Source organism: Bactrocera neohumeralis, chromosome 3 (assembly GCF_024586455.1).
Source record: "Bactrocera neohumeralis isolate Rockhampton chromosome 3, APGP_CSIRO_Bneo_wtdbg2-racon-allhic-juicebox.fasta_v2, whole genome shotgun sequence".
NCBI classification, from domain to species: domain Eukaryota; kingdom Metazoa; phylum Arthropoda; class Insecta; order Diptera; family Tephritidae; genus Bactrocera; species Bactrocera neohumeralis.
In genome coordinates, this window is record NC_065920.1 from 78,229,352 (window position 1) to 78,252,880 (window position 23,529).

The following is a 23,529-nucleotide window of genomic DNA, read 5'->3' on the forward strand; positions in this document are numbered from 1 at the left end:
TGAAGCTATTTTCTATAGTTAAAAAAATGTAAATGCTCGTTATAAATGTGTTTTTGCGACGGTTTAATTAATGTTATTGTGAAAATGAAAGTTGAAATGAGAGTATTGCAATAAATATATTATTTTGTGTTTCAAAAGTGAATAGAATGGGAAAGTGAAAAGCAATACATTAAAATGGCCGCCTCAAAGAGAAAGTGAGTGAGAGAGTCGTTTGCTCGGCGCCATTTCATGCGCTTTCCTACAGCTGTTTACGAATGACAAGAATTAAAGGGTGAGTCAATTGATCTATTTTTAATGTATTACTTTATTTGCAACATATTTTATTTATTCTCTATTCAAATACCAACAAGTTGTATTTGTAGTAAGATAGTCTTATGGTACAGCCCAGCTCCGCGTAACAGAATTAGAGGCAACTTGAAAAGTGGCAGTCGAAATAATAATAAATTATAATATTAACTTTTAATATTAGATTATATGAAAAAACTTTTAGTCCCTAGACATGTACTAGACATAGTACGGCGAACTTAATATATATTCCTAAGTACCATAACGCAAAAAAACCTCTATTTGATTATTAAATAATTTTTGCACGAACGCTTTCTTAAGTACATTCTGAAAATAATAGCAAGGAAATTAATTAACAAAAAAATAACTTTTTTTGGTAAAATTACTCACTCGTTGTTGGCTCCCAACCTATTTCCACATCATCTAAACGATTTTGGTCCACCAACCATTCGTAAAGCGGTTGAAAGTAGGCCAGCAGCCCATCCATGTTTATGGCTGACTCCTTTGTCATTATTTGAAGAATATCCTTATATGATTTCGACGAGCCCAAGGACATTGCTTTCCTAATAAAAAAGTGACTGTAATAATAAACATAATTAAAAAATGGAGTGCTTACATCACTAGCGGTCCGATTTGGCGTTGATTGGATAAATCACATAAATCGAGTGGATAGTTTTCATCATTTGGCTTATATTGTCCGGTGATTTCACAGAAATGCTTATAGAGCTGATATTGCAGCACTGTGCTCATTATTTGACTGTATTGAGATAAGAAGTGATTACCATACCGCTTGTAAAAATTTAGCTTAAAAGTTGAAGAAATACTACTACTGTCATTCCAACCTAGTGTATTGATCGTCCACTTCTATCAACAGCTTTGCTGGTGCATCAAAATCTTCATTGCTTCTACTCACAGGTGGCTCTGCTCCCGTAAAGTCCGTCGTCAGCTGCCAATAGGCACAATTATCGGAAATATTTAAGCGTTCATCAAGCACATCCACTCGATAACGGTCCAGAACATAGAATACTGGAATCAAAAATATAGTGCGTAGGCCCTATATTTAAAAAAAAAAAAATATTTTCAATACAATTACATCATTTATCCAAAAGATACATTTAATTAGTTTGTAGGGACATAATTTTTACAGCACACACCTGCCAATAGAGTCGATTTATTCTCAATTCTTTCGACACCCGACCACGTTCTAAGACCTTTAGCTTTTCCAGATAACGTGGTGACGAAGCTGACAAGGCGAACATTTTTCCCAAAGCATCGCTGAAATTGGGAAAGGGTTCCTCGGCAAACAGTGTTGGCTGCTGGTCATAAGCGCGATAGTAATAGACATCAGTTAACGCCTCATACATATTGAAGAATCTTTCTTCGTCTACTAGAGGGCAATATGAGAAGTTAACACGTTTGATACCATAAAACTTCCATGCTTTATGCCAACAACGCAACTCCTCTTCATCCAAATCGGCTTTAGGGCGTGCATTATGAGACCAAAAAGTGCTACAATTATTTATAGAAGTGTTCAATAAACCTCTCTGTGCCCATAAAGTACTTACTCTTCGATTTGTGGCATGCCCATAGAGCGGAAGTACTCGGCCACATTCCAGAATACACGCTGTGCATTATTCAAACCACGTCGCAACAGGCCAGCAGTTATATTAGGCATACCGACTTCAGGGTAAGGGAATTCTATGTACCATTCGGGATCGGCACGGCGAAATGCATTTCCTATGAAAATCTCTGCGAGATTCTGTGGATATGGCTTACCGCGAGGTATCAACTCCTCACCATATAACTTTCTCAATTTTCCGCGGACATGGGCATGAAATTCCTGGAAAAGCGGTTGCAAGCGTTGCATGAAACCTTCCAATAGTGTAACAGTCTGTGCGCTATTCTCTTCTAGGTCTTTAAACCAGAACTCAGATGGCGTGGAGAAACCTATAAAACAGAGTATGAATTTTACCTCCACATAATTATCTAAAATCAAACTTACCGTTCAACTGCGCCGTCTTCCTATACAACTCAACAAACGACACAAAATCTTGCTTTGCGGGCATACCAGTCTTCCGACGCCATTCCAACCAGTAATACTCAATTTCAGCAACATCATTACTGTTATGTAAGATATTCTGCACCGCCGGTATTAGGGTTAAATTACATTGCTTTCTGTCATGGAAAGAGCAAAGCTTCGTATTCTTATAAATGTCACCCATATTTTTGGTAACAATGTACATCAATTTGAGATCCGCAGGAGACAATGCTTCATAACCTCTTTCGGGTATCTGTGACAATTGGCGTTGCTGTTGTGGATTGCCCACATTTAAGCGCTTGAACTTGGTAGCCTTGGGTACTATGCTTTGCACATAATTCATTATCTCTTCGCTAGTCAACTCTGACTGCAATAGAGCATAGAGGTAGTTTGGACCTTTTACCTCCAGTTGCCAATTGGCAAGCACTTCGCGATTGTAAAGTGTGGCTAGATTCTGGTTAACATTTGCAAGGAATTTTGTTAAAACTTCGGTGGAATTCTCTGCCGAGTTGGTCGTGTGTAGTAGGCAATACAGCTGTGAGAAGGGAAAGTTTTTACAAATGTGGTAAAGTTAATTTTCTATTTTAAATTACTTACCAGAAAAATATGAAATATCAGCGACTTCATGTTCTCAAGAATGTATTGTTGTATAATCTCTTTCTCGTATTTAGTTCAGGCTTCTAGAATGAAGTAATGTTAGATTTCTTTATCCTTCATTTCTTTTCTACACTACTGAGAACTCATGAAACCGAAGCTAATAATAATACACTAAACATTATTGGTAAGTGAAACCATGTAGAGGACTTAATATCGAAAATTACTTCTATACAAATTGTAAGACCATTTGAAACTCGTATCATTATTTCAGGAATTCTTTTGAAAACAAATAAGTAGGGCAGGGCTAAGTGCAATGGAACATTTTATACTCTTACAACTTGTAAATTTCAGAGTTTGGGATATTTCCTGCTTCCCAAAGTTTCTTTAAGGTACCTCACAAACCATCATAATCATATGGAGTAAAGTCAGATGTTTGAAAATCCTGAAGTTAGTTGTATAGGGGCTAGATCAGGTTCTTCCCGATTCTATCCATCCTTGTGGGATAACTCATTTCCATTGAGATAACTCTCATATTAACCGATATATGTGGTATCAAGTCGTAAGGAAGTTCGAAAATCTTTGTATTAGGTACTGCATAGAGGAGCTAAGGGAAGTATAGATCCCAACCCATTTTTGACATGCAGATATATCATTTTAAGGAAAGGAAATGGAATTCCAATTACTTACTTATCTCACACATTTACCGATATTTGCGGTAAAAAATCTGTGCGAATCTTCGGGGCTAGTTTGGCTGAATCGACTCAGTTCGTCATACTCACAATAATACTCCTATGTTACCTTTTAATAATAACGGTAAATGCCGGAAATTGCTTTTTAAAATTTTCAATGAGTATAAAAAGGTTAAATTATTGTGATAGGTCGTCGACCTCTTAAGTACTCATACTGCTGCTACAAAAATCAGCAAACATATAATTATTTAGTCAAACAAAATTAGAATATACAGAGCGTGAACGAAAATACCGCATAGAAAAGTTAAAATAAACATTTTTTTCGGTGTAGCGCTCAAGTCCATGTACTTGCCATAAGTTGCAGTGCAGTTCTGTTACCTGCTTCAACAAGCGCGCACGTAATTATGATTCATTACGCGCGGCAACGCGGTTGTTAAACCACTTTTTACTTTCAACAAACCAACAAAAGTGATATTTAAAACGGTAATAATATTTACTTCAGCTTTTTTTATTGGCACACCACGTTTTCCTTTATATTAATTGGCGGAGTAGAGCTTTATAATATTACTTAGCGGTTTTTAAACTCCTCACTCGCACTTTCAATAATCACTTTGTTTGCTTTTGAGTTTCCTCAACTACCGAGCTAACCAGCCACTATCACTTCCACACGTATGTCCGGTCTTGAACGCTTCAAATTGGCAACTAAACGACCCGGAGTGCCGGCTTGAAGTCGACCATAGTGATTAGCCTTCTGGGTAATTGCTTGAGTGCTCACGCATATTGCAATAATTCTTCCATGACTTGGCTTAATATTAAATGCGTCGCGACGGCGGCTTGACACGAGCGCGAAACTATTAGTTTTCACAAACAGAGCAGCTGTGAACCGGCTCTTTGATGAAAGAGAGAACATTTGCTGTTATTGGAGACCGGTAGCGGGTATTGAGTGAAAACAAAATAACTCAATTACTTAAATTTTATGAAATGTAGTTTCTTCGTAATATCTCTGCTGCCGTTCAACTTACAAGAAAAGGCACCCATATCCAAATACCAGTAAGTTGGAAACGAGCTCATGTTTCTTTATGGTCGTGCACTCGGGGATCTAAGGGCCTCACGCGAGCTCAGCGTCCAGCACTTTTGTAGCTTCTGGCCCAGAATGTAACCAAGAATGTCTATAGAACTACTAGCTCTTAGCCACGTTCACATGGCCGCAATGATAGGTGTCCTAACTGGACACTGTGCCATTGCCACCTACGCAGTGGTGTTAAAGATATTGGAAGAAACAACTTGTCATATTACCAGTGCGGAAGATATGATGGAAACATCTCGATACTTTCTCTTTCACAATCCAGCTTTCGCCAAATTGGCTTGAAGTATCTTGGTTGCCAGATATTGGCCAGCGCAATAAACATGTAGCTGGCACTAGGCGCTTTGTAGATGTACGACGGTGCCTTTGATCCATACTTACGAGTTCTGGGCTTCACAACGGAGGAGTGTCTCTAGAAGTCCAAGTGGAATTATTTGTGGTGTCATGAATATAGACCTATTTCTTACTTACTTATAACTTACCCGAACCTTTCTCTTTGATAATTTAAAACAAATTTATGATATTTATTAATTTTAATACTGAATTTTTGTAGAAATAAATTTTACAAAAATTTAAGGAAAATTAAATTGTTTAATACTCAAACTGAACGCCAAAAAAGCAAAAGTTTCTTTGCATCAACTTGTTAAGACCACGTCGGTTTTACGAGGAAACACATTCTGTAACGAAGATCTAGTTAATATACCGAACTCGATTTTTGGAGAGTTTTACACTTACTGTCAGATGTCGTCCAGCCAATGGGCACATTGTTCTTCTTGTTCTCTGCCTCCAACCATACACGGAGAGGTTCGAAATACTCAGCGATAGCTTTGCCAGTCATTGTACGTTCACCATTGAAGGCCTCCAATACATCGGGCCAAGGCTTAGAGGCACCCAATGAGAGCATATTTCTAAAAACGTTAACATTTTATTGCAACTCAACTTGACAATTAATTTTTCTTTAGAAACTCACTTGAAGGCTTGACCTGCTTCAAAACTGCCATAAATATCACAGTTGTCCAACGGCAATTCCGGATTGGTAGGATCATATTGACCAGCCTTGATGCAAGCGGACTTGTAGAATTGGAATTGTATGATGAACGAAACCAAATATCTACGGAGAGATGCAATAAGAGAAATGTGAATATTCGGTATCCAAGAATGATTATACTTTATAAAGATTGTAGATACTCTTAAACATAAAACCCACCTCAAGTACTCGACGTCGGCGGACACGTGATATTTAGCTGGCGCATCAAAATCTTTTTCAGAACGAACTACTGGTGGTTCAATGCCAGAGTATTCCTCACGCAACTTCCAGAAAGCACAGTTCCAATCCTTCTTATCCACTTCGCCACGGAACAATGCCCAACGGTATTTATCCATAGTAAAGGCGAAAGGCAGGAAGACGATCTTATCCAGAGCCTAAACAAATAATTACTTGATATTTTATGAAATTCTTCAGATATCTACGAATATTCGATCACTTACAGCCAAGAACAATTGGTTGATGCGCGCCTCATCATCGCGTTGGTAGTTCTTCAGTAGACCAACACGCTCCAAATGTTTTGGTGTAGAGACTGAAAGTGAGAGCACATCACCGACAGCTTCATGGAAACCGGGGTTAGCACCAGCGCGATAGATGAAAGGCAAATGCTGATATTGCAAGAAGTATTGGATGTGTCCCAATTCGTGGTGAACGGTGAAGAATTGATCCATCGTCACACGGGTGCACTGCTTAATGCGCACATCATCGATGATGTAGAAATCCCAAGCGCTGGCATGGCAAATCAAATCGCGTCCATCATCAGGCTTTACCAAAATACTTTTATCCCAGAAATCTCTGCAGGGTAGAAATGACAGTGCATAAAATTTTTTTTATGGACAATGTAATCTCGAACTTACTGTGGCAGTTTGGTCAAATTCATTGATTGGAAGAAATCATCACCCAGTTGGAACATTTTCAGTGGTGTGTAACCTTGTGCAACCATCTCATTGGTGACATCAATAAGCGGCTTATCGGGGAATGGCGAGACAATATCGGCCACACTGGACCATTGTTGAGCCCACATATTGCCCAACAAATGCATGGGAATCGGTCCCTTCTCCGACACCACAGCATCGCCATAGTGTTGACGCAGACGATAACGCACGTAGCCATGAATTTGCTGATAGAGTGGACGCAGTTCATCGAAAATGTCTTCGAGCTGCTTTTCAATGCTGTCATCCTCATACTCATCCAGCCACAATTCAGCGCCAGATTTGAAATCTATTGTAATTAAAAATCAAAATCTCAATAAAGCGTGAAACGAACAAACAACTCTTCCGCGCACTCACTATTTAACTTGGCTGCTTTCGTATTCAGTTCCACATATTTCTCGAAAGGAGTGCGCACAGCAGTACCGGCTTTATCGTAAAATTCGCGCCAATAATACTTCAGCTCTTCCGGATCGCGGCTGGTGGTAATGATATCTTCGATTTCAGGATCCAAAGAGAGATCGCATTTGGTGGCATTTTTATAGTCGCAAACACGTACTTTAGCAAAGTTTGACTCCATGGTGGACATCACATCCAAATATTCAGCGTAGTCAGCCTCGCTGAGTGCCGCATAACCGAGTTTGGTGAGCATTTTGAATTGACGGCGCAAACTTTCCGATTTAAAGGATTGCCAATTGAATTTCTGTAAATCTGTGGAGACCTCCTTCATGAATTTGGCCACCTCGGCGGAGACTTCATTCTTCTTGCGCTCATTCTCCGCATTGATGTTAGATGCATAGGCCCAGCTGGCTTCGGTCTCTAAGTTGGTGCGACGTGCAATCTCTTTGTTCAGATTCTCAATATACTCAGTGGCCGTAATCTCCTCTTTTACACTGGCCACCGCATTCTGCAGCTATTGAGTGGAGTAATGTGTCAATAAGTACATATACGTTTATAAGCGTGTAAAAAAGGCTTGACTTACCGCTAATGTGGCAAAAAGCACGACGATCAAAATTTTCATGGTGCGTAGTTTTTTTTAGAGATTTTTTACAAAAGTTTTTACTGAAATTTTCAAAAATTAAAAAAATAGATTAATTTTCATGAAAAAATATTTGTGAAATTGAAAAGAATATCGTAGATTGGAACAAAAAATGTCACGTGTCAGAAAAGTAAGTACCAAAACAGTTATATCAAAAGTTGCCTTTTATATTTCGGTATTCGAGAACAAAACCAAATTTTAATCATTGAAAATCGCTTTATTGGGTTTCAAAATGTGAGAGAGCTAGCATTGTAGTGATGATGAGCGATCCGTGTTTACTTTCGGACTCATACGCATAAATCCTCGATTCATCGCCTGTCACAATGTCAAAGATGTGCTTCGAAGCACCGCTATCGTATTTTGTTAACATTTCTGTTGTTGTTCATGTTCGTGCAATATTAAATGTATGCTAATCCCACTAATGCCCATAGTTGTCTCAATCTCACGAAAGGTCATAAGACGATCTTGCGATATCAGTTTGCGCACAGCCTCTACGACCTTTCCTGAATTCACCATACCATCAAGAAATACTGCTCCTAATGGAACTTCATGACCAAAAATTTAATTAAGTTCATCGATGTACTGTTGCGGAGTTAACCCTCGTCGAAAGTTGTAATAAATAGTCACATGAAACTGTTCGCGATTTAATTCCATTTTTTCGGTAAGATGAATATTTCAAGTTACTGTAAAGAACACAAATAGCGGTCGTTTTGAGTATGTATGACATAAAAATCTTCAGACTTTACGTTAAAGTTATGTGTTGTCAGATTGCAAAACTAGGGTTACCACATCCCGAAATATAAAAGGCAGCCTACATATTACAAAAACACAAATGTGCAACAAATCTTTTAATTTTCTGCTTGATTACAAATCGCATACAAATTAGGAACTAAATCGAATAAATCGAAAATTTTTACTACAGATATCTCTTAACGAATTCTAAATCCAAGCTCGAGTTCCTAAAAAGCTGCTGAAATTTAGCGTTTGACCTCGTTTTCACACAAAATGTTTCTGTTCTTTGGTATTATATATACATATATATGTATATGGATTCATATAAGACCTTGCCTCGATGTAAATGTATGGGTCTGACACAGCTATTGATGCTCTTCAAAGGTTCTCTCAACCAGTTATTGCCGGCTGATGTCATGAATTATAAGTTTATCGCCAAAATAAACATAAACACATCCTAAATAAGATTCGTATACGAATTTATATGCAAGGGAAAATAAAAACAAAATTTCTAAACGATAAAGTTCGTCTTTAAAAACGCAAGGCACGTACAAACGGACGAACTGAAAATAAAAATAAAACGAGAAAAGTAATCTGGTTTCTCTTGTATATATTTTTAATACATGTTTGATCTTGATTGTTTGTTTTTTCGGCGTTTTTGCAAGCATCTAATTATAATACAAGTTCAAAAAAGTCATAAATCGCAAGGGATTTAATTAGAATAATTATTGAAAATAACGAAATTGGGTTAGAAAAAGTAGATGTCAGAAACAAAAAAAAACAAAAAGGTCCCACTTAGTCGAAGCGCAGCAATATATTTAGTGTTTTATTATTCTACATATTAATAATATTAAATGATATAAAAATAATATCAATTTTAGTCCACCAACAGAAGTAAGTTAAAATTATATACATAGTTCGTCATTATTTGGTCTTAGAAACCAAATTTAATTATAGACCGAAAATATTTGGACAAAGGAAAGCATTTTCACTCAATCTCGATTTCTACATTTTTGGTATTAAATGACGTCTTCATATGCCACCTGGAATAACTTATAATAAAATACCGATTTAACGGTTATGGGCAGCAGACAGTGAATATATGTAAATTATTTATAATGAGATTGTACATTATGCTTATAATAAGTGAAACTGAATTTCATTAGGCGGATGAGTTATTTTTACATCCAGAAATGAAATTAAGAGTTAGGCAGAGTTTGAGAATCTGCCTTTATTAATTTTCGGCTGGAAGGTGCGGTTTTATATATCGTAACCTAAAATGCAAAATAACGTATCATCATAAAATTCGAAATAGAGTGTTTCATTGATTACGATCCACTACTTCAAAATACTTATATATAAGTACATATGTCCAACATTTTTAGGTTCTGCTATCAGATATAACCCAGTTTGAACCAATATTTAAATTTTGTTTCACTTATGTTTCATTTAATTTCATGTTTCATTCCTTCCTCTGTAAATTTCCGAAGATGTTGTTACGTTATTTTGCATTTCAGGTGACGATATAGACTATATAGACAGTCATACTTTATTTTTGAAATCATAAATAACAAAACTGGAGTTTCAGAAATGCATGAAGAGTTCTATTTTTTAAGAACAACTTTGTTTCTTAGAATTCTATGCTTAGTTTTGAAATCGTCACATTAATATCAGAAATTCTTAAAAAGCTCTAATAGTTAGAAACAACTTTGTTTCTTAGAATCAGTTTTTACTGCCTGCCATGCTTAGTTTGTTTTTTTTTTCCTATTTTTGTTTTATTTTTTATTTTGTTCTTTTTTATTTATTTTAAATTTTAGTCCGTAATATTTAATGCTTTATAAGCGCTCAGTCGAACTTTCTATATTTTATTATGTTATATTTTGATTTACAAGCGACTTTTATGGTTTCGACGCTACTACTATACGCTACCGAAAAAGATTAGATTAACGCCATTCAGAAATCATATGGTGCACTCGTCGTTATTTTTATAACTATTTAGAAAATTCCCCATAATGAATGAAGCAGAGGCAAATACGAGAGAAAAATTAAATACACATGTTAACATACATAGTACATACAAATCGTCAAATAAAATGCAAAACTGTGTACCATCAAAAAAAAAGGAAATCGTTGTCAGATGCAATCACCAATATATAACTATTTTATAACGAAAAATCCAATTTTGTTTTAATATGAGTGTATGATAACCAATATATAACCAATACATAACCATTTTATAACCAAGAATATAACCACTATATATCCAAAACTCCAGTTTTATTTCAATATGAGTGGTTTCTATTATAACGTTCTTCCTTCGCCTGTAAACTTATGAAAATTGATGTTACGTTATTTTGCATTTTAAGTGTTGATATATTCCTACAAATACTAAAATATTTAAATTAGCGTTTCTATTTCAATAAATCAATCAAATTAGCCAAATTCTAGGAAACAATGAAGTTAATAGTCTAACGTAATTATTATGTTCACAGAATTTGGCAGATGTACACATCAATTTTTATTAAACAAACGAGAGATGCATATTAAAGATAATTACTACGACGATCCATTATCGCCTGTACCTCGTCGGTTCAAACAAAAGCGATAACAGCTGTATAAATATTGGTTCTATACTCATTGACAATGTGCTACTTTGGATCACCAACAATCGAGATCGGTTAACTTATACATATACTGTTCAAAGAGTAGAGTTCATATCAGAACCCAAATAAAGCTACTACTTAAGCTACTTAGTTGTAACACATATGCTTATTAAATATCTTCAAACTACTAATAGACGATTGTACTTCAGTCTTAAGTTATTTACGATGCCACTGCTTGATCAGCGTTTAGCGATATGAGCCTGCGATATGCGTTTAACTTGCAATATTTTATAGTTCTAGTACGTGATCGGCCGTTATCAGCGCTCGGCGGCGAGAGATAACTCCAATGAACAGCTGAAAGAGCTCAAATAAATATGTACCATAGTTGCATGGTATACCATATGTGTGTATGTATGTATAAGAAAACTAGACTTTTCGACAGTTTTATAGATTTCAATTTAACTGTGCATTACAAAGCAGTTAACTACATTTGTGATAGACGTAAATTAATTATGATTATACTTGAGATAATATCTCGATAAGCTAATTAATTGTACTTAGACACTAAAAGTGCTGCTACTTAAGTTCGAGAGTTGTGCTTCCTTTAGGGCACTTGAATAAAAGTTATTATAAAGTCAATTCAATTGGAATCGTTAATTAAAATCTTATAGTTCATATCTAAGTTACGGAAATTCCTTCAAAGTAATGTACTAAATAGCTTGTACTTTCGCAAGGCAATATATATGTATAAATATATCATCTGATCAAATTTGACCCGGATTGCTCCACATTTTTTCAAAGATTTGTTTTTCTCGTATAAAATTTGATCCGAGGCATACTTGTTGTTACTGCTGTGGAGACAGTGTTCTTTTGACAGGTGGTCAGCCTTGTGTCTAACCCCCTCTGGTAGGACGGGATCACTCTTTCGTTCGTTTTCCTTTTTGAACCTATTACAAGTTCGTTCAGACGGCTAATGACAGTTTCGGTTATCGCACCCTCGATAGATGTGTTAAAATTTCAATTTATCACACACTAATTGCTCCATACGTCAACGAAGCCTAGACGTTACGTAAAGCTGATAAACAAGCTAGAAGTTTTTGAACGACAGATGTTGTGCAGAATTTTGCAGCTGTTTGCAATGCCAGCTTATGGAGTAAGTATAAGGTATAACCAAGAGCTAAAGACCTTGCATGTATACGCACTTCGATATTTTAATCACAATTAAATTATACAAGCTGTGGTGGGCTGGCTCCACAATTTGCGCCGACATACAATTTATTCTCCTTGGCAGATGCAGAAATAACAGATGCAAAGGCAGACCATAACCTAGATGGATTGATAGTGTGGTCTAGGACGCTGAAACTACGAAGCTGGCGTACTCAAGCAAGGCACAGAAATAATCGGAGAATTATATTGCTAGAAGCGAAGGTCGGCTCCGGGTTGTGGAGCTGATGATGATGAGATGTAATGCAAAGTTTGATCTTCATATGTGAAGTCCTCGGAAACTTCCTCACTCGATTCCCTCATTTATCGCTGTTAATGACGATAACAAAGAAATAGTTACAAAAAACAGTGCTTGAAAATCGTCTTGTTGTCATCAGAAAGATAGCAGAGGATTTTAACATATCTTTTAGATCGACTTAACACGTTTTGGTTAATGTTTTGGTTTGAAACGTGTCAATGATAGAGACCTAATCTTGTAACCGGAACGGAATCGGATTTTTAACCGACTAAGGACTATGTAATCAGAAGCATTCTTCAGATTTATTAAGAAATAATTTCTACCGCTACAACAACAACAGCAAGTATATAGAAAATTGCCAGATCCCGAAGAATGTTCTTTTTTGGTCAGTCCATGTCAAATTTGGTCAGATAGCATTAATCTAAATTTGTACAGAATTCGAAAAAAAACTGGCAAATGTGGTTCTTTTTTGTTTTTTTTTTTTTATTGCCAGTCCGGGTCAAATTTGATCAGATGGTATTACTCTAAACTCGCACAGAATTCGAGAAAACTGGCAGAAGCCCAGACTGCCAAATGCGGTTCTTTTTTTGTTTTGTCAGTCCATGTCAAATTTGATCACGTGTTATTACTCTAAACTCGAATTCGAAAAAACTTTCCTTCTGAAACGAGTTTTAATCAAGTATTTGAATCATACTACACCAAATCTTCCATGCAACTAAAATACTTTGAAATTTCACAACAGCTGTTGATAAGTGCTTCGAACATTTTCACTAATCATGAACAATGCGAAATACCTTTTAGTTTACTTAGTGGTTGATTTCGGACATCCAGAACGAAGCGTCGGAGTTGACTATCGTGACGAGCTGAGTAAATTTAGCCATGTCCGAAATTTGGCACGGATTATTGAGCAAGACAACGCTAAAATCTACTAATAAATTATGTCGATCGGACCACTATAGCATATACATATATAGTCAAGTCCTTGTATGAAAACTTTAAAGGGTGAAGGATATTATATGTAGTAGTTTCGGTGCAACCGTGGCGTTTTTCTTGTTGTTTATTGACAAAAAGTATGATTTTTTTTATAATTTGCGATGTATTTAGATATAATCTCCCTTAAATGCAATTTAATTATTTATTTAGCATTTTTCGCTGTAAAAAAGTGGACATCTCTCATGGCTGCTCTCATGTATTTCAAACACGCCAAGTCATTTAGTCCAGTAGTTGCCAAACGCGCGCTTAAGTAAATGGCAAAATTGCATTACTTAACTTAATTTAACATTTGACTTGGCAATAAGATCAAGATCATGACGTTGGGTGCATTGAACGGCGATTGACATGTGATTTGTGCATGATTAATCCAATTTATTGTAACATATTGCAAGCATGTGCATCAATTAAAACACATACATACATACATGCTATAAACAGCTCAGTAGCAATTTAATTTACTTTTAATTTCACCAATAATTTGATCAAACACAAATTAAATTTGAAAACTGAAACGAATGCTCACCCACTAATTTTCAATATCACCAACTTTTAGCAAGAAACTCGCGCGCTGGAAGAGCGCGGCACGTAAACTAATTTGCTGAGCAGCCGCTGACTGGCTTTTATATTGGCTAAGCGCTGCAAGATCAACGTTTGTAAATTATTCCACCGCAGTGGCATAGTCGTCCATACGTATCAGCATTAAAGTGGTTAGAAAAATGAGTGTAAAAATCAGCAAATTGAGATATTGAGCGTGTCGTCGCCAAGGCGAGTGCTCATCGTCATTATCGCCAACAATGCCGGAGCCAAATATGCGTGAGATATCGATAAGGAAGGAGAATCCAATTGAGATAGGCATAACACTGTGTGCTTGAGTATTGAGATTAAGCCGACGCAAGCTAAGTAAATATGTGAGAGAAATTGTAAATAGAATATAAAAATAAATGCCGCTGACCACTTACGATTCGTGCTTAGTATTTAATCGGTTATAAATTTGCAATAAAAATCAATTATTCCCTGAGTTAGCCCGAAATAGTCTGCTTTGTGGTTATATACATATGTACTTTTATTTGTTCTTTATTTAACACAAAACAATTTTTACGTTGAGTGTGAACGCCAGATTTTGTCAAGTAAATATTAGCTTACACAGTTTTTTCTTATGGATGGAATTTGAGGAAAGTAATTTGTTCTGAAATATGTAAACTGAGGGTTGTTAACTGCATTTTGAGGTACTTATATTGACATCAGTAGCCACAGACAAAGCACAATCTTGTAATTGAAAGCCAGTAGATCACATAATCCAGTACAACAAATGTGGTGTAAATTTTAAAACATTTTTAAACTATAATTAAGTTTTTCTAAAATATTTTTAAAACTTTTTAAACTAATTTTAATTTTTTTTTAATTGTTTGAAACAATGTTCTTTCTCGTATTAGCTTAAAAAATAATAATTGTGTCAAATACAATGCAAACAAACAGCTTTATTAAGACTTCCTTATGAGATTAAGGTTGAATTGTTTTGTTTAATGTTTATACAGCTTTTTAAGATTATAAAACACTGGCAAATTTGTATCAAATTGTAAATTGTTTAAAAAATATTTTGATTTCATTCAAAAATGTTTGTGTTGTATGCGATGAAGATTATAAAACACTGGCAAATTTGTATCAAATTGTAAATTGTTTAAAAAATATTTTGATTTCATTCAAAAATGTTTGTGTTGTATGCGATGAAGGCTCTCTACGGTCTTACTTCGTAAGCAAAACGAGATCGTATTTGTCATAAGCAAACATTGGCCTTTTTACAATTCTCTTCAACGCTGACTTTCGTTAAATGTTAGGTGCTAAATGCTGGACAGCAGTCACCTGCAACTTCTGCAAATAACGAAAATAATAGCAAAAACACATTTATTAAAAACATAACAGTAAATGTTTTTTTTTTTTAATGTATGCGCTTACTATCAGTGTCGCCCCAACCGAGTGGCACTTTCAAGCGTTCATTTTCTGCTTGCAGCCATTTGCTGAGTGGTTCAAAGTACTCCAGCAGCGCGGATGGATCCATTTCAGTTTCACCTGTGAACTCCTTTAGCGCCTTTTTCCAATGCACCGACGCGCCCAATGTAAGAAACTTGCTGCATTTATAAATTAGAGTTATGCTCAATTGACAAAAAAGTTTAATAGAAAACTTACCTAAATGCTTCACCAGCTTCCTTGTTGTTGTAAATATCGCAATTGTCTAAAGTTTTTTCTGGGTCACCCGGCACATATTGACCAGCTTTGGTGCACATAGCTTTAAGGAACTGAAATTGGAAGATATGGGCTGCAAAGTAACGCAAGTACTCGACATCAGCGTCAATGTGATATTTTGCAGGTGGATCGAAATCTTGGTCTGTGCGACGTACGGGTGGCTCGACGCCGGAAAACTCTGAACGCATTTGCCAGAAGGCACAATTCCATTTCGATTCTTCCACCTCGCCGCGAAACACAGCATAACGGTATTTATCCATAGTGTAGGCAAAAGGCAAGAACACGATTTTTTTGAGCGCCTAAAATGTAATATCTATAAATGACCATGATACAAAAGTAAATATTTCCAACTGACATTCTTAAACAGTTCATTGATGCGACTTTCATCATCCAATTTGGCCACGTTTGAGAGACCGATGGCTTGAAGGTGCTTGGGCGTAGAGACCGAAAGCGCAATAACATCGCCGACAGCCTCATGGAAACCGGGATTTGGCGCTGAGCGATAAACTGTCGGTTGATTTTCATATTGTAAGTAGTACTGTATGTGGCCAAGTTCGTGATGTACAACATACAGATAGTGAGTATCGACGTCAGTGCACATTTTAATGCGCACATCACTGTCCTGGTACAAATCCCAGGCAGAAGCATGACAAACTATTTCTCTGTCTGCTGGCCGCGTTAGCACGCTTAAGTCCCAAAAGCTTGGCGGTAGCGCACGCATGCCGAGTGATTTGAAAAATTGATCACCTAACTCAAAGAGTTTGCGTACTGTGAAGTTTTGACGCTGCATTTCGCTGGTCACGTCCAAAAACGGCTTTTCTGGAAAAGGTGTGAAAAGTGGCAATGCATTGTCCCATTGTTGGGCCCACATGTTGCCCAACAAATGCATTGGAATGTTTCCATTCTCAGACACAATTTCGTCACCATAATACGCTCGGAGTCGATAACGAACATAACCGTGTATTTCACGGTAGAATGGCAATATAGCTTTATACACCTTATCCAGGTTTGATTCGAAATCGGGGTCTTCATAGAAATGAATCCAGTAATCAGCATATGACGAATAACCTGACACAAGATTAATAAAATAAAATGAAGGAGTTGATAAAGATGTAAGCCGAAAGGAATTTTAAATTAAATACGAAAGTTATTGACATTAATTTTATATAAAGTACTATAAATTATCAATAACTAAATAACTGGTATTAAAAACTGGTATTATTTAATATATTCAATATTTAGCATTGCACTTTCTTTGTTATCAACTCGCCCAATGTTTATAATCAGTAGCAACAACAATTGATGCACACATATACAATCACGCACATACTACTATGAAAGTATAAACAAAAAGCAAAACATTTATGCTTATCTTCAACCAAACGCCGGCAACTTACCATTCAGACGCGCTGCCTTGCGGGTCAACTCAATATATTTTTTGAAATTCTCTCGCATCGGTGTGCCTGCTTTGTCATACCATTGACGCCAGTAATGCTTCAACTCTTTTGGATCCCGACTATTCGAGAGACGTTCCTGTACATGTGGCTCCAATTGCAGCGTACAATCCCCCTCCTTGTTGTATGGGCAAACAGTTGTAGTAGCATAGTTTGACTGCATTAAGCTTACTGCATTGAGTAACTCCTTATAATCACTTTCGGGTAGCACATCTATACCCAAATCTCCAAGTATAGTTGCTTGGCGCTTAATATCCTCATCGGTTGAGTCAATATATCCCGATGCAATTACATTACGTGTCATCTCCTTGTTTGCGGCTGCATTTGTTGTAGCCACCGCAATCATAGCTTTGCGATTTTCCTCGGTGACATTTGTGTTATATACATACGAGGTGAGAAACTCATTACGACGACGTTGGCGTAGTAGTTCATTTTCACGCTCGAAAAATGCACGCGCATCAGATTTCACTGAATTGCTACTACAAGAGCCCTCTGAGCCAGCAGAATATGCACGCACAGACTTTTGGAAAAGGAAATAAATGAAACATTAGCTTACCGGTGGAACTTGATCGACAACTTACCGCTGATAAAAATAGCGCCTGGAGTAACAAAGCATTTTGTAACCAAACTATATTCCTTGCCTTCATTATGGTAAATTGTCTCTTCTCCGTACGAGACTTTCGTAACGTGCCACTGGCCGAGTACGACTAAACTGTTTCGCAAATTATAATTCAATATGCAAGCACATCACGTTGACTGCTGTTATCGGCGGGGTCAAGATGGGCTTTGCGTGACGATTGCTCTGTAATTTGCTTAAAAGAGTCTAGTGAATATAACAGCGAATCTGGAAATTCTTGGCTCGGAATTTTACAATGCTGTATGCTATTTGCACGTTGAGGTGTAATTTTATATTTAACAAATTAAATATTTGCTTCCCTAAGAATTGATTATTTAAATTATATATAAATTTTTTAAGGAATTTTAACAGATTAAATTTTGACTTTTAAATAAATAGTTGTTTACAATTTTTAATGCAGATTCACTTCAATGTAGATCCTTTAAGTGATGCCATTTATTATTGTTTTGATCAGATAATATAAGGCTACCACAATGTCCTATTTTGACTAATTTTATTGAAATCGCCATTAATTTGATTTTTGCTGTTGGATTAACTATAATTTCAAAATAAACGATTATTTGTTTAATGACATTAGTTTAGGAAATAAATTTTAGTTTACCATTGATATATCAGCATATACGTTCTATGATCTCTGTTATCAGTACCAAGCGCATATATTCAAGATTTCCCATACGTTCTCTGTACATATCATTTAGTTTACAAAATATTACATATTTTATACTTTCCGATACAAAAGCGTGTTAATTTATTTATATATATCGGTTAACATTGTTAATCCACTGAGCAGATATAAAAGGTTTAAATTCCAAAACAAAATCGCAATGTCACCCTGCATCGCAATACCTCTACTCGCCGCTAGAATAGTTGACGGTATGACATTTCCCGTTTTGACATTACGCTTTGCATCGGTGTTTTTTGTTTATTCTTTAACCCGCCCGATGTATTTTATCAAACACATTAAAATTAAAATCATCCACCACTGCTTTGTATCCAAAGCTCCAACTCCAAAAGCAAATCAACAAACACACACATACCTTCACGAGCCAGCAAACCAGAGGAAAACTGACAACGGCAGTTCAAGCGAATTTCAGCCGTTTCGCTCTTGTCAGTTTGTTCTTCGACGTGTTTGAGTTCATTTCATTTGTGTCGGGCGCGCTTCAGATATTAACCGTGGCTAAGTGTTTTGTTTTGTGTTAATTTGTCGGCGTACAAAGATAATTTAATGTAAAGGAACTTGTAATTATCTACAGATTCGCTGCAAAGTATCGTTATATTTGCGTTAAATTTTTGCATTATTTTAGTTCTCAAAAAGTTGTGTGGCGTTAAATTGTAATTTAGTTTGTTTCCATATTCGTATTTTGTGTGCGTGTGTGCATGTGTGTATTGGCATGTAAAGACGGCAAGTGTAATTGCACCGCTCCAAATTTTGCGTGTGCTGCGACAATGTTGCTTCATTGAATTACGTTGATTTGCTGTTTCGACGTATCGGTGGCAGTGCATGAAAGTGCCGATTCGTTGGACCGATAGCCGATTAAATACAAAATAGGTGATAGTAATATTTGGTGATTGCGTTGTTTAAATATAATAATAAAGGCTTACAAGCATAAAGAAAGTTTTGCTGAAGTCAAACCCTTTTAAATTATAGAATTCAATAATTGTAATTTGATTATATTTACCTCGTAATTGTCCACTTAACAATCCATTTCAAATTTTTAATTCTGGCGCGACCTCAAAACCTATCAACATCTAGCCTACCATCCTTGGTTTGCGCTTCCTCCATTTCCAATTTACACTTCATACCATAAACATTCGACAAGAAGGCAAAAACAAAAAAATAACAAATAAACGAAAATGCTAACAAAAAAGAAATAAACTATTCACGATTTTATTTATGCCCAAACAACTACTAATGCGTTCTACGAAAACACACCTACACCCATACAAACACTATACAATCCAACAACAGCAATGAAAAGTAGCATCGGCAATAGCAACAAAAATAAATGCGAAGCAGCAGCATAAAAGCGAGATGAAGTGCTGTTGAACACATGAAAAAACGGCAATTAAACTAGCAACAACAACATAAACAAAACAAACGGCTTTAAAAAGACGAGCGAACGCAGATACATACATATGTACGTACCTAAGCAGTCAAATGTAAAGACAAGAAAAGCATCTAATGAATTGCTCCGGAACGTCAAAAGACGTTAGTTTGAGCGCGGGTGTAACTGATTCTCGTTTACAATTTATGCATATGTGTGTGTGTAGTTGACGTAGCTGTACGAAGATTGTTCTAATTATCTAATTTAGTGACTTTAAAGTTAATTATAGATTTCTCGTGTTTACATACAAACGTGCATATTTATTTATTTCAACGGTCGATTTGTTTATTGCTCGAATTGTTTTATGGCAGAAGTATAACTGTATGCTACATTGTTTAGTAGTAACAACCTCTGAATGCATATGTATATGTAATTGCTTTACTCCAGTTCATTAAATTGTTTGGTTCGTTGTAAGTAAGTTTTTTTTTATCGTGGAGTTAGATTTTTTAATTTGTCTTAAATAGCATTATTATTTTATGCTTTTATAATTTGAAATACCATTGAGTGAGATTTTTTTAATTTTCGGAACAGCGTAAACTACAAACATAGTATAACAGACTTTGCTGAAACTGAGTTATATGCAAACAAAATTTAATGAAATGTTGTTAAAATGTATTTATTATAAGTTAATTTATTTTTTTTTCATCTGTACATATGTACATATGTATGTATGCTAATGAGTTTTTAAGTTCAAATTCATATATGCAAATTATTATCAATACCACTTCTATTGCAGGCAAATGCGAAAAATATAAATATTCGTTAAAATTAAATAATTGTGAAAAAATATAGTATAACTGAAATATTGAAGTTTGAATTAAAGCAAAAAATAAATAAAAGAAAATAAAAATACTAGTCGCAATTTGCATATGTAAATGCCAAGTGTGGGAAAATGTGAAAAATAATTATTTGTTTGTGTATCTCTTAAATTGAAGCAAACAAATAAAAGAAAAAGAAATTGTGAAAAAAATTGTGTGTCAGTTCTCCGTCTGCAATAAATAATATAGTTTTTCTGCTGTTTTTGTGAGTTTAAATCATTTCTAAAATGAATAATTATCAACACCAAACGCCGCCACCTGTAACGCGGCACCACCATCACCATTTGCCGCCGCCACCACCGCTGCCGCATCACCATCCATCACTGTTGCCGCAATCGCAGCCTCCGCTGCCGATGTTGCCGTCACAGCAACAACATGGTGTGCAGCAACAACAGCAGCCTCAACCATTGATCAGCAATTCGCTGGCCATACGTCAAGAAATACAACGTTTCGAAAGCGTACATCCATCGATTTATGCAATTTACGATTTAATCGATTTGCTGCCAATCGCCGATGCACAGATCGCCCAGCAGATTCGCGATCACGTCGTTTGTATTGAAGGTAAGTGCGCAGCTACTACACTCACACACACAAAATATACTGCAAAAATATGCATACAAATAGGTGAAGAAATGCGCTGAAATCAGTGGAGGGAGAGGTGCATGAGTTTGCGCTAAATCGAACGGTATAACACACTCGGTTGTCTATTTGCAATGGGAAATTGATTCATGGCGAGCGGAGCGGCAAACGTGCAAAAAATTTTTATTTACAGTTATACTTACTTGTGTGTAGTTTTCCTATATTAACTGCTATACATATATTGTTCTCTTATCAATATCGTAGACGATTAAAATAATAATAATAATCCCATACCATGTTCTTGTGAAAAATTTGCACTTTTTACAAGTAAGGATTGCAGACTTTCACACCTCGAATTTTAGAATCAGTGCAAATTTGGACATTTGTTTTATAAAAGATATCCATAAAACCAAAAACCGTTAAAAGTAGTCCTTTCATCAACAACTGTTAAACAAAGTAGTGAATTGGAGACACTTAAACCATAGATTTTTTCTTTTCCTCATGGACCTCGTAACTGAACTCCGTCTGATATCGCAAAGGACCAAAACTGGTCTATGCGTGGCTCAACAGCCTACCAGCTTAACTTAAACTAACATACGCATTCCTTGACTATTTTTCACAAATTTTCTATGGGATTTAGGTCTGGAGATTCCAAGGAGGCCAATCCATTACTTTAACTCTATTGTCGAAAAACCCATTTTTCTTTCTTTCTTTTTGGGTTGCGGTTTGGTTGGCAATAAGGCATTAAAATTGAAGTTTTGCCAATCTTAAGGAATCCTACTGTGTTGTTCATAACTGTATATACAGACATATGTGTATAAATGTATACATAATACGAAATATATTTTTCATATGAGTAGTATAATCACTTTGCCAGTATGTGTATACTTTTGGTGAAAGTCACTGCTACTAATCGATTTCAGTTCAATTTGTTTTTCGCTATTGTTAATACATACATACATACCATGAACACACATAAATGCTATTTGCCTTATTAGGGAGAGAAAAAATAATCACAAAATGCCTTTTTAATAGATTTATAGGATTTCTCTAAATAAGATCATTCTAATGAAAATGAGTTTAGCTACTGTGGGCGAGCATATGAATAAAAACGATTACAAATTTGACGCAAAATTAAAAAGCAATTAAAAATCTGACATCGAAAACAAAGTTTCAATCCAAATTAAGTCTCAAACCCACACGATTCATAAACATTTTCAAATAAATATAAATACTTACAAATGCTTTTTTATAGCAATTATAGAGAATCGCAAATAATCACGGCAGTTTCCATCGTTTAAATTATTGAATTTTCACGACGGGGGAAACCTTGTAAACGTCTTCGATTAGCAACGACCTTGGGCGCCGTGCGCTTACCATAAGACACTCGTATTTTCTTAGGCCTTCCACTCAGTCCTACTTGCATATGGCATATGTAAATTTATATCTGAATAAACAGTAAACTACATACCATACATACATACTTACATATGGTAGGTATACGCGCAGCCTGGGCAAATACTTTTTATATGTATGCCTTCGTAAAATCATAGGCACGTTGCTTGTATGTAAGTAGGTGTGTATGTAAATAATATTTCTCATTATAAAAATAATAAAACAAACCGTGAAAACCACAACGTAACGCAATCAATAATGCACGAGTGTATGTAAGTCACATTGCGACATCAGGGCGGGCAATGAAAGCAGCTGCGGAAGAGTTGCGCTATCTAGAAATGACTTGTTTACATTTGAAATGTGTGGGCAAGTGCGCAAAACGGAAAAACTAAGCTGAATGGGGTATTCATTAGGTAGCGAGCGAAATACAGCTCATATAGCGCTCGAATATTATTGGGAAAGTTGCTAGTTTTCACAAGAATTCTTCTATGACACTACAAATAATCTGCTCTGATTCTATAAAAAAAATTTGAAAGTTCGTTTAGTGACCTAAAACAGAGTTTCGACACCGATACTGGCAAAACTCGACGCCAATCAATTGCTTAAGGGAGTGTTCTAGTCTAAAAATAGTGGTAAAAAATAGTTTTTTAGTTAGTCGGCATTTCGTGGAAAAAATGTTGTCTAACTTTTCCGTAGTGCTATATATTGCAACATTGTTCTAGATTAAGAGTTTACGTGGGTTTCCTCGGTTAAAAAACAGCCTTTTTTCAAAAATTTTCTCATATAAAGAATTAAGTATTTTAT

At 35.8% G+C, this 23,529-nt stretch overlaps 4 protein-coding genes across 4 annotated transcripts in view; 2 read left to right on the forward strand and 2 right to left on the reverse strand.

Moving 5' to 3' along the window:
• Window positions 1–23,529, forward strand: part of LOC126753192 (40S ribosomal protein S8) — a 390,246-nt gene that overhangs the window by 59,856 nt on the left and 306,861 nt on the right. The gene's annotated exons all lie outside the window — the stretch shown is intronic.
• LOC126753182 (angiotensin-converting enzyme) lies at window positions 287–4,238 on the reverse strand. Its single transcript, XM_050464417.1, has 9 exons — window positions 4,107–4,238; window positions 2,921–3,003; window positions 2,288–2,858; window positions 1,851–2,232; window positions 1,440–1,794; window positions 1,128–1,339; window positions 902–1,042; window positions 676–848; window positions 287–612 (listed from the first exon to the last, which is right to left on the reverse strand). The coding sequence occupies exons 2-9, from the start codon at window positions 2,948–2,950 to the stop codon at window positions 602–604; spliced, it is 1,875 nt and encodes a 624-aa protein (XP_050320374.1). The 5' UTR covers window positions 2,951–3,003; window positions 4,107–4,238; the 3' UTR covers window positions 287–601.
• On the reverse strand, window positions 5,208–18,168 carry LOC126752800 (angiotensin-converting enzyme). Its single transcript, XM_050463783.1, has 13 exons — window positions 17,773–18,168; window positions 17,135–17,711; window positions 16,093–16,805; window positions 15,681–16,036; window positions 15,450–15,622; window positions 7,650–7,702; window positions 7,028–7,580; window positions 6,596–6,959; window positions 6,182–6,533; window positions 5,901–6,115; window positions 5,664–5,804; window positions 5,429–5,601; window positions 5,208–5,370 (listed from the first exon to the last, which is right to left on the reverse strand). The coding sequence occupies exons 1-13, from the start codon at window positions 17,836–17,838 to the stop codon at window positions 5,354–5,356; spliced, it is 3,753 nt and encodes a 1,250-aa protein (XP_050319740.1). The 5' UTR covers window positions 17,839–18,168; the 3' UTR covers window positions 5,208–5,353.
• Window positions 18,807–23,529, forward strand: part of LOC126753180 (centaurin-gamma-1A) — a 297,283-nt gene continuing 292,560 nt past the window's right edge. The window contains exons 1-2 of the mRNA XM_050464412.1: window positions 18,807–19,055; window positions 20,670–21,312. Coding sequence (XP_050320369.1) covers window positions 20,979–21,312 — 334 coding nt within the window. The 5' untranslated portion in view covers window positions 18,807–19,055; window positions 20,670–20,978. The remainder of the gene's footprint in view (window positions 19,056–20,669; window positions 21,313–23,529) is intronic.